Source organism: Rhinoraja longicauda, chromosome 9 (genome assembly GCF_053455715.1).
Source record: "Rhinoraja longicauda isolate Sanriku21f chromosome 9, sRhiLon1.1, whole genome shotgun sequence".
Lineage (NCBI taxonomy): Eukaryota > Metazoa > Chordata > Chondrichthyes > Rajiformes > Arhynchobatidae > Rhinoraja > Rhinoraja longicauda.
In genome coordinates this window covers 63047318-63059522 of record NC_135961.1, presented here as the reverse complement: position 1 = coordinate 63059522, position 12205 = coordinate 63047318, and the positions used below count along the sequence as shown (strand labels likewise).

General features: G+C 47.7%; 1 protein-coding gene across 1 annotated transcript in view; it reads right to left on the bottom strand.

Annotated features, from left to right (window-relative positions):
- Positions 1-12205, bottom strand: part of plcb1 (phospholipase C beta 1) — a 641072-nt gene that overhangs the window by 173005 nt on the left and 455862 nt on the right. The window contains exon 10 of the mRNA XM_078405993.1: positions 701-847. Coding sequence (XP_078262119.1) covers positions 701-847 — 147 coding nt within the window. The remainder of the gene's footprint in view (positions 1-700; positions 848-12205) is intronic.

Genomic DNA, 12205 nt, shown 5'->3' with positions numbered 1-12205 from the left:
CATCTCAGGAGAGAAGGAATGGGTGACGTCTCGGATCGAGACCCTTCTTCAGTCTGAACTCTGTGCTCGGGTGGTGAGTATTGTATCGTATTGTAAATATTGTTCTTGTAAAATAATTGAGATTACAATCATTATTTTTGGGTTAACAAATAAATAAATAACTCGCTGAAGGGAAAGTCTGTCTGGGGTTTGATATCACATTTAGAATATTGTGTTCAGTTCTGGGCACCACGTTACAGGAAAGATATCGTCAAGCTTGAAAGGGTTCAGAGAAGATTTACGAGGATGTTGCCAGGACTAGAGGGTGTGAGCTGTCGGGAGAGGTTGAGTAGGCTGGGTCTCTATTCCATGGAGCGCAGGAGGATGAGGGGAGATCTTATAGAGTTATATACAAAATCATGACCAGACTGATGTCAGGGGGGGGGGGGGGGGGCGGGACAAAGGAAGGACACAGGTAGAGACAGGAAGACAGTGGGAGAACTGGGAAGGGGGATGGGAAGAGAGGGACAGAGGAGCTATCTAAAGTTGGAGAAGTCAATGTTCATACCGCTGGGCTGCAAGCTGCCCAGGTGAAATATGAGGTGCTGTTCCTCCAATTTCCGGTGGGACTCACTGTGGCACCACAACTGTATCTGTGATTAATTGAATCAAAGCGCCTTGTTGGGGAAAGCAAAAGGGCGAGTGCCAGCCAGCGCCTTACCTGTGAGGTAGGTATTGTGGGAGGAGTTGATGAAATAGTGGGACATGGGCTGGGTCATATCTTCACTCAGGTCCAGCTTCTCAAGTGGGATGACTCCGTTCTCATCCCCACTCAAATACCCCTTGAAGCCGTCAATTGAAATGTGACCTGTGAAAAGACAATGGAATAAAAACATGCTCAGCACTGCAGGAAGCAAAAATCAATCCAGTTTACATTGTTTCAAGAGTCAAGAGTGTAGAGTGTTAGACATAGAAAATTGTTTGAGGAGGAGGCCATTCGGCTCGTTATCATATGTGGGAAAAACTGGAGGAATGCTTGGATTATGAAGGAACTCGCATATATGCTTGCTAAATGTTCGAGAAGGACACTGTGTTTAATATTCACACGCAAATTAATTATATGTTAAGTGCAAGTTTTTACATAAATAGCTTTTCCTTTATTTCCAATCAGTGTTATTTGGGAAGCATAGAAACATGGGAAATAGGTGCAGGAGGAGGCCATTTGGCCCTTCGAGCCAGCACCGCCATTCATTGTGATCATGGCTGATCGTCCACAATCAGTAACCCGTGCCTGCCTTCTCCTCACATCCCTTGATTCCACTAGCCCCTAGAGCTCTATCTAACTCTCTCTTAAATTCATCCAGTGATTTGGCCTCCACTGCCCTCTGTGGCAGAGAATTCCACAAATTCACAACTCTCTGGGTGAAAAAGTTCCTTCTCACCTCAGTTTTAAATGGCCTCCCCTTTATTCTAAGACTGTGGCCCCCGGTTCTGGACTCCCCCAACATTGTTTTATTGTCATATGTCCCAGATAGAACAATGAAATTCTTACTTGCTGCAGCACATCAGAATGTGCAAACATAAGTACACTGTAAATAATAATAATAATAATAATAATAATAACAATAATAATCTATTGTAGTTCAGAGCTTATTTGAGGTCGTAGTGTTTAACAGCCTGATGGCCGTAGGGATGAAGCTGTTTCTGGACCTGAACGTGGCAGTTTTCAGACTCCTGTACCTTCTTCCCGATGGCAGGGGTGAAATGAGTGTGTGGCCAGGGAGGTGTATGTCCTGTTATTCTGAGGCTGTTGCATCTGGTCCTCGACTCTCCCACCAGTGGAAACATCCTCTCCACATCCACTCCATCCAGAGGCCTTCCATCTAAACTCCAGCGAGCACAGGCCCAGTGTCGACCAACGCTCATCATATGTTAACCCGCTCGTTCCTGGGATCATTCTCGAGAAACCTCCTCTGGACCCCTCTCCAGTTCCGGCACATCCTTCCTCAGATATGGGGGCCCAAAACTGCTTGTAGCACTCCAAATACGGCCTAACCCGTGCTTTGTAAACCCTCAGCGTTACATGCCTATGTTTTTTAGATTTTTTTTTTAGATTTAGATTTAGAGATACAGCGCGGAAACAGGCCCTTCGGCCCACCGGGTCCGCGCCGCCCAGCGATCCCCGCACATTAACACTATCCTACACACACTAGGGACAATTTTTACATTTTACCCAGTCAATTAACCTACATACCTGTACGTCTTTGGAGTGTGGGAGGAAACCGAAGATCTCGGAGAAAACCCAGGTCACGGGGAGAACGTACAAACTCCGTACAGACGGCGCCCGTAGTCAAGATCGAACCTGAGTCTCCGGCGCTGCATTCGCTGTAAGGCAGCAACTCTACCGCTGCGCCACCGTGCCGCCATTTGACAGGTAAATGAATAGGAAAGATTCAGAGGGATGTGGGGAAAATTCAAGCAAATGGGACTAGTTTAGTTGGAGCATAGTGGGCAGCGGTGGGGTTACTGCCTGGAGGGAGTTTGTACGTTCTCCCTGTGACTGCGTGGGCTTTCTCCAGGTGCTCCGGTTTCCTGCCACATTCCTACGACGTACTGGTTTGTGGGTTAATTGGCTTCGGTAAAATTGTAAATTGCCCCTAGTGTGTGCAGGGTAGTGCTAGTGTACGGGGTGATGGCTGGTCGGCGGGCCGAAGGGCCTGTGTCTGCTCTGTATCTGCAAACACTAGAGTGAAGTAAAAGTGATGCGTTGACAAATCGCTTATGTCAAATGTTTGCGAATAGGGTCGGTCCCTGCTGGGAACAAGCGATTTAAAAGCGTTTATCCCCAGACCCACTGTGGTTCTTATTGATTCTTGTTTCGGGAGGATTTTGTTGTTATCCACAGGTGGACTGGAAATGTTGGATGTCAAGTACTTATCCCTTTCGTTCACCTGAAGGGCTGTTCTAATGTTGTTGATGGACGGCACTTTGCACAGCAACCGAGATTTAGTTCCGAGACAGAGTTCAGTTTAGTTTAGAGATGCAACGCGGAAACAGGCCCTTCGGCCCACCGAGTCCGCGCCGACCAGCGATCCCCGCACGCTAACGCTATCCTACACCCACTAGGGTCAGTTTTCACATTTATACCTAGCCAATTAACCTACAAATAGACAATAGACAATAGGTGCAGGAGGAGGCCATTCGGCCCTTCGAGCCAGCACCGCCATTCAATGTGATCATGGCTGATCATTCTCAATCAGTACCCCGTTCCTGCCTTCTCCCCATACCCCCCTGACTCCGCTATCCTTAAGAGCTCTATCAAGCTCTCTCTTGAATGCATTCAGAGAATTGGCCTCCACTGCCTTCTGAGGCAGAGAATTCCACTGATTCACAACTCTCTGACTGAAAAAGTTTTTCCTCATCTCAGTTCTAAATGGCCTACCCCTTATTCTTAAACTGTGGCCCCTGGTTCTGGACTCCCCCAACATTGGGAACATGTTTCCTGCCTCTAACGTGTCCAACCCCTTAATAATCTTATATGTTTCAATAAGATCCCCTCTCATCCTTCTAAATTCCAGTGTATACAAGCCCAGTCGCTCCAGTCTTTCAACATACCACAGTCCCGCCATGTGGTGATACTCTAAAAGTTGTGCATTGCAAACTTTTCATTTTTCAATTTCATGTTTATTTTAATTTTAATTTCAAGTGTTCGTGTACCTTGTCGTGCGTTGTGACTTTCGACAGACCAATTTCCCTATGGGGATGAATAAGGTTCTATCGTATCGTATCGCATCGTATTGTTATCGTAACAGCAAGAAAATTAATATAGCCTGAACATATGAAAAATGTGTTGGAATTCTCTGCCACAGAAGGTGGTCAATTCACTGGATGAATTTAAAAGAGAGTTAGATAGAGCTCTAGGGGGCGAGCGGAATCAAGGGATATGGGGAGAAGGCAGGCACGGGTTACTGATCGTGGATGATCACAATGAATGGCGGTGCTGGCTCGAAGGGCCAAATGGCCTCCTCCTGCACCTAGTTTCTATGTTTCTATGTGTCAGACCCGCAAATCATGTGCTGCAAGGGGAAGATGAGGGGTATTGAGTGTAATCTCGGTACACGTTGTCAGCATCTCGGTACAGTTTAAATTCCATTTGGAATATTTTGGAGGACCAAGAACCAAGAACCACGTGACAATACATGTGCTCCCCGACTTACAATGCTTCAACTTGCGATAGTTCGACATCAGTCTCAGGAAGGGTCTCGACCTGAAACGTCACCCATTCCTTCTCTCCCGAGATGCTGCCTGACCCCGCTGAGTTACTCCAGCATTTTGTGTCTACCTACTTTAGGTTAGTTTAGTTTTGAGGTACAGCGCGGGAACAGGCCCTTCGGCCCACCGGGTCCGCGCCGACCAGCGATCCCCGCACATTAACACTACCCTCCGCACGCATGAGGGACAATTTTACCGAAGCCAATTAACCTACAAACCTGCACGTCTTTGGAGTGTGGGAGGAAGCCGGAGCATCCGAAGAAAACCTACGCGGGTCACGGGGAGAACGTACAAACTCAGTACAGACAGCGCCCGTGGTTGGGATCGAACCCGGGTCTCTGGCGCTGTGAGGCAGCAACTCTACCGCTGCGCCCATACTCAATGTTGCCGTCCTTTTCCCTTGCTTCTACATCCCAGAGAAGACAAGCAACATCTGTAATTACAGTTGATCTGCAATTTGTCTGTGTGACAGCAACAATATCTTCTCAGTGTTAATGAATCTGTCATGTAGTTTATAGCCTCTTGGATAGTTTCTTCACCAGCTTGTTGATGTAATGTTGTGCATCCAGTGAACTGAATTACAATGGCAAAGGGTCGTTTCAATGACTTCTTTCTTCTGCTACCTGTTTTTTCCCCATCTTGGATTATATTCTGCACAGTTTCACATAGAAACATAGAAACATAGAACATAGAAACATAGAAAATAGGTGCAGGAGTAGGCCATTCGGCCCTTCGAGCCTGCACCGCCATTCAATATGATCATGGCTGATCATCCAACTCAGTATCCCGTACCTGCCTTCTCTCCATACCCCCTGATCCCTTTAGCCACAAGGGCCACATCTAACTCCCTCTTAAATATAGCCAATGAACTGGCCTCAACTACCTTCTGTGGCAGAGAATTCCACAGATTCGCCACTCTCTGTGTGGAAAAAAACGTTCTCATCTCGGTCCTAAAAGACTTCCCCCTTATCCTTAAACTGTGACCCCTTGTTCTGGACTTCCCCAACATCGGGAACAATCTTCCTGCATCTAGCCTGTCCAACCCCTTAAGAATTTTGTAAGTTCACATCTCTTTGAATAAATTTGAGGCCCTCTCTGGTTGATGTGAATGATTCCTTGCTCTTCGGTCAAGTTTACTTAGATTAGTTGAGAGATAGAGGGCGGAAGCAGGCCCTTTGGCCCACGCGGACCAGCGATCCCAGCACATTAACACCACCCTACACACACCAGGGACGATACACGCTATTTTACCGAAGCCAATTTATCTACAAAACCTGCACGTCTTTGTGCCGTGGGGGGAAACCGGAGCACCCGGAGAAAACCCACACATTCACAGGGAGAACGTACAAACTCCGTACAGACAGCACCCAAAGTCTGGATCTAACCCGGGTCTCTGGCGCTGTGAGGCAGCAACTCTACCGCTGCGCCACCGTTGCGCCCTTATCTTGAAGACGAGAATTTTTTTAAATATCTGTGTCTTTTGAATATCTTTCATCCAACACGTTAAAAAATGGTCTCGACGTGAAACGTCACCTATTCCTTCTCTCCAGAGATGCTGCCTGACCCGCTGAGTTACTGCAGCATTTTTGTGTCTATCTTTGGTGTAAACCAGCATCTGCAGTTCCTTCCTACACATTAATTATCTGGGCAGATGCAAAAGAGAAGATGTTCGGAAGTACTCAGCGGGTCAGGCAGCGTCTTAGGGGAGAGAAGAGTGACCAGCTCACGATCATGACCCTGCATAAGATAAGGTCCAGCTGAAGAACCGTCTGGATCTGAAACATCACCCATCCATGTTAATAGACAATAGGTGCAGGAGTAGGCCATTCGGCCATTCGGCCCTTTGAGCCAGCACCGCCACTCAATGTGATCATGGCTGATCATCCACAATCAGTACCCCGTTCCTGCCTTCTCCCCATACCCCCTGACTCCGCTATCCTTAAGAGCTCTATCTAGCTCTCTCTTGAAAGCATCCAGAGAATTGGCCTCCACTGCCTTCTGAGGCAGAGAATTCCACAGATTTACAACTCTCTGAGTGAAAAAGATTTTCCTCATCTCCGTTCTAAATGGCCTACCCCTTATTCTTAAACTGTGGCCCCTTGTTCTGGTTCTCCTCAATACCCTGACTCGTGAAGGCCAACGTACAAACAGGCTTCTTGAACACCCTATGTTCCTCCCTCAGGGAACTACGTACCTGCACTCCTAGATCCCTCTGCTCTACAACACTCGGAGGCAGCACGGTGGCGCAGCGGTAGAGTTGCTGCCTTACAGCGAATGCAGCGCCGGAGACCCGGGTTCGATCCCGACTACGGGCGCCGTCTATACGGTGTTTGTACGTTCTCCCAGTGACCTGCGTGGGTTTTCTCCGAGACCTTCGGTTTTCTCCCACACTCCAAAGACATACAGTGTAGGTTAGTTAGCTTGGTATAAATGTAAAAATTGTCCCTAGTGGGTGTAGGATAGTGTTAGTGTGCGGGGATCGCTGGTCGGCGCGGTCCATGTGGGCAGAGAAGTCCACAAATTCACAACTCTCTGGGAGAGAACGTTTTTTTCTCATCTCAGTTTTAAATGGCCTCCCCTTTATTCTTAGACTGTGTGGCCCCTGGTTCTGGACTCCCCCAACATCGGGAACAGTTTTCCTGCATCTATGACAATGACAATGAAATCCACAGATTCACCACCCTCTGACTCAAGGAATTCCTCCTCGCCTCCTTTCTAAAGCTACATCCTTTCGTGCTGAAGCCGTGGCCTCTGGTTCCAAGACTCTCCCACTAGTGGAAACATCCTCTCCACATCCACTCTATCTAGGCCTTTCACTATTCTGTACGTTTCATTGAGGTCCCCCCTGATAAATAGGTTAATATCACATAGAAAGAAATCTTCTTGCAAACATGGGCTGGTCTGTTCAGATGCAATGAAATCTCCCAGAGAAAATGCCAGCAGATCACACTGCTTTTGGCTCTGCACAGTATACTTGCAGCAAGTCCAGCAGTCTGCAGTCACGAAGGATTTGGCTAAAAACTGATATACAAATATATTAATTTACGTTGAAGTTTGATAATAATAATAATAATAATACATTTTATTTATATAGCGCTTTTCATATACTCAAAGACGCTTTACAGAGATTTTGAGAACATAGGGGAAATGAATAAATAGATAAATAAGTAAATAAATAAATGAACAGAGAAAGGAGACAGAAGGTGAGGTGACCTTCAGTGGTTGAAGGCAGTACTGAACAGGTGAGACTTCAGCGATGTTTTGAATGTGGTGAGTGTGGGGGAGTCTCTGACGGTTTGGGGTAGTGAGTTCCATAGGGTGGGAGCAGCGATGGAGAAAGCCCTGTCCCCCCAGGATCTGAATTTAGTCCGGATGTGGGGGGATAGGAGATTGGCAGCGGCAGAGCGGAGGGTGCAGGTGGGAGTGTGCCTGTGGAGGAGGTCGGTCAGGTAGGATGGGGCCAGGTTATGGAGGGCTTTGTAGGTTATGAGGAGGATTTTGTACTGGATTCTCTGGGGGATGGGGAGCCAGTGGTTTATAAAGGACGGGGGTGATATGGTCACGGATCGAGGTGTGTGTGAGTAGACGGGCAGCGGAGTTTTGAATGTATTGAAGTTTATTGATGATTTTTGAGGGTGCGCCATAGAGGAGGCTGTTGCAGTAGTCCAGACGGGAGGTGATGAAGGCGTGGATGAGGGTTTCTGCAGCTGTGGAGGAGAGGGATGGACGGAGACGGGCAATGTTTTTGAGGTGGAAGAAGGCTGTCTTTGTGATGTGTTTGATGTGTTTGTCGAAGGAGAGGGTTTGATCAAGGATGATTCCAAGATTCCGGATGTGAGGTGAGGTGGATACTGGGAGACCATCAATGTTGAGGATGAAGTTTTGGGTGGATTTGGTGAGCATTTTTGGACCAATGATAATGATTTCAGATTTGTTGCAATTGAGTTTGAGGAAGTTTGATTGAAGCCAAGATTTTATTTCAGTAATGCAGTTTGTCAGTGTAGAGTGTGTGGTGGAGGAGATTGACTTGGTGGAGATGAGGAGCTGGATATCATCGGCGAAGCAGTGGAAGTTGAGACCATGACGGCGGATTAATTGACCAAGGGGGAACAGGTAGAGGATGAAGAGGAGGGGGCCAAGGACTGAGCCTTGGGGGACACCTTGGGGGAGGGGAGCGGTGGGGGATTTACAGTTGTTAATGGAGATGAACTGGTGTCTGTCAGAGAGGTAAGATTTGAACCAGGATAGGGCTGTGCCGGTGATGTTAAGGGAGGTTTCAAGTCGGGTGAGGAGAATGAGGAGAATTGATGAATGAGGTCAAGTCTTGAGAAGTGCCCAATTTATTTGAAAAGACATCTGAGCGGGGCACGGTGGCTCAGCGGTAGAGTTGCTGCCTCACTGCGCCGGAGACCCGGGTTCCATCCTGATCACGGGCGCTGTCTGTACGGAGTTTGTACGTTCTCCCCGTGACCTGCGTGGGTTTTCCCCGAGATCTTCGGTTTCCTCTCACACTCCAAAGACGTACAGGTTTGTAGGTTAACTTCCGCTGCTCCAGATGTCAACTTATTTACATCGGCGAAACCAAGCGCAGGCTCGGCGATCGCTTCGCTCAACACCTGCGCTTGGTCCGTGTTGGCCAAACTGATCTCCCGGTGGCCGAGCACTTCAACTCCCCCTCCCATTCCCAGTCTGACCTTTCTGTCATGGGCCTCCTCCAGTGCCATAGTGAGGCCCACCGGTAATTGGAGGAACAGCATCTCATATTTCGTTTGGGCAGCTTGCAGCCCAGTGGTATGAACTTCGACTTCTCCAACTTTAGATAGTTCCTCTGTCCCTCTCTTCCCCTCCCCCTTCCCAGTTCTCCCTCAATCTTCCTATCTCCACCTATATCCTTCCTTTGTCCCACCCCCCTGACATCAGTCTGAAGAAGGGTCTCGACCCGAAACGTCACCCATTCCTTCTCTCCTGAGATGCTGTCCGACCTGCTGAGTTACTCCAGCATTTTGTGAATAAATACCTTCGATTTGTACCAGCATCTGCAGTTATTGTCTTATATTATAGGTTAACTTCCTTGGTGCACATGTAAATTGTGCCTTGTGTCGGATAGCGTTAGTGTGCAGGGATCGCTGGTCGGCGCGGACTCGGTGGGCCGAAGGGCCTGTTTCCGTCCGCGCTGCATCTCAAAGCTAAAAACTAAAACTGCTACGTTCGGAAATACAGCATGCCATCATTCACAATGATCTGCAAAGGGCCGGACAAGCTGCAGCACATCAAACAATTCATCTCCTGTGTTGTTTTGGAAGCTTTTCAAGCTGCTCTCTGAAGTGTTACAAAGTGGTTTATTGAAGTCTTCAACAACTGTTTGCCATCAATATCAAGGATTTGGATGAGAGGATGCTCAGGCAGGATCAGTTAGTTTGCAGATGACACTAAAATAGGTGGCGTCGTCGACAATGAAGATAATGGTCATGAATCTTTTGGCTGTGGAGTTTGATCAGGTGGGGAAGCACGGTGGCGCAGAGGTAGAAACATAGAAACATAGAAAATAGGTGCAGGAGGAGGCCATTCGGCCCTTCGAGCCAGCACCACCATTCAATGTGATCATGGCTGATCATTCTCAATCAGTACCCCGTTCCTGCCTTCTCCCCATACCCCCTGACTCCGCTATCCTTAAGAGCTCTATCTAGCTCTCTCTTGAATGTATTCAGAGAATTGGCCTCCACTGCCTTCTGAGGCAGAGAATTCCACAGATTCACAACTCTCTGACTAAAAAAGTTTTTCCTCGTCTCTGTTCTAAATGGCCTACCCCTTATTCTTAAACTGTGGCCCCTGGTTCTGGACTCCCCCAACATTGTTACATGTTTCCTGCCTCTAACGTGTCCAACCCCTTAATAATCTTACACGCTTCGATAAGATCCCCTCTCATCCTTCTAAATTCCAGTGTTTACAAGCCTAGTCGCTCCAGTCTTTCAACATATGACAGTCCCGCCATTCCGGGAATTAACCTAGTAAACCTACGCTGCACGCCCTCAATAGCAAGAATATCCTTCCTCAAATTCGGAGACCAAAACTGCACACAGTACTCCAGGTGCGGTCTCACCAGGGCCCGGTACAACTGCAGAAGGACCTCTTTGCTCCTATACTCAACTCCTCTTGTTATGAAGGCCAACATTCCATTGGCTTTCTTCACTGCCTGCTGTACCTGCATGCTTCCTTTCAGTGACTGATGCACGAGGACACCCAGATCCCGTTGTACGTCCCCTTTTCCTAACTTGACATCCTAACTAGAGTTGCTGCCTTACAGTGCAAATCTGGTACACCGGCCGCCTCACAGCGCCAGAGAACCAGGTTCGATCCTGACTGCAGACGCTGTCTGTGCAGAGTTTGTACGTTCTCTCTGCGACCACGTGGGTTTTCTCCGGGTGCTCCGGTTTCCTCCAAAGATGTGCGGGCTTCCAGGTTAATTGGCCTCTGCAAATTGACTCTGGTGTAGGATTGGACTAGTGTACGGGTGATCGCCGGTCGGCGTGGACTCGGTGGGCCGAAGGGACTGTTCCCACTCTGTAGCGGTAGCGCAGCGGTAGAGTTGCTGCTTTACAGCGAATGCAGCGCCGGAGACTCAGGTTCGATCCTGACTACGGGTGCTGCACTGTAAGGAGTTTGTACGTTCTCCCCGTGACCTGCCTGGGTTTTCTCCGAGATCTTCGGTTTCCTCCCACACTCCAAAGACGTACAGGTATGTAGGTTAATTGGCTGGGTAAATGTAAAAAAAAATTGTCCCTAGTGGGTGTAGGATAGTGTTAATGTACGGGGATCGCTGGGCGGCACGGACTTGGAGGGCCGAAAAGGCCTGTTTCCGGCTGTATATATATGATATGATATGATATTTATTCACAAAATGCTGGAGTGACTCAGCAGGTCAGGCAGCATCTCAGGAGAGAAGGAATGGGCGACGTTTCGGGTCGAGACCCTTCTTCAGACTGAAGAAGGGTCTCGACCCGAAACGTCGCCCATTCCTTCTCTCCTGAGATGCTGCCTGACCTGCTGAGTTACTCCAACATTTTGTGAATAAATACCTTCGATTTGTACCAGCGTCTGCAGTTATTTTCTTACACTTCATCACTCTGCATCTCAAAACTAAAGTAAACCAATGTTTCGGAAGGAACTACAGATACTGGTTTATACTGAAGATGGACTCGCGCACTTCAAGCTGGGCTCGAAGGGCCAAAAGGCCTCCTCCTGCAACCTATTTTCTATAGATACAAACTACAGGGTGACCTTTAACACAACGAATGGAACACAAAGTGCTGGAGTAACTCAGCGGGTCAGACAACATCTCTGGAGGACAGGGACGCGTGATGTTTCAGCTCGTGACCCTTCTACAGACTAGATTGTAATCACGCATTGTCTTTCCGTTGACTGGATAGCACGCAACAAAAACGCTTTTCACTGTATCTCGGTGCACGTGACAATAAACTAGACTCAACTAACAGGTTGAAACAGGTCCAGTGATACCATTACAATCACTGGGTTAAAAAAAACCCATAGATAATCCTTTTATAATGATTTACTTCAAGTACTGAATTCCATTTGATTATTTTGAAGTGCGTGAGTGTATTTTATTGATTCTGAAGAGCATGTTAATTTTGTTCTAATTATTTTAATTCTTCAAATAATTCCTGCGTGTGTGCATATATTAAATGACAGGCACATGGATAGGACAGGTTTACAGGGATATGGGCCAAACGCAGGCCGGTGGGACTAGTGCAGAAGAGGCACGATGGTCGGTGTGGGCAAGTCAGGCCGAATGGTCTGTTTCCACCAAAGATACTAGAGGAACAAGATAGACCACTCGACCCCAAAAACCGTAGTACGTCACGGCGCCATTTTAGTAGGCAGAAACTTGCAGAAACATTTACAAAGAAAAATAACAAAAATCTGTGAATTGATAGAC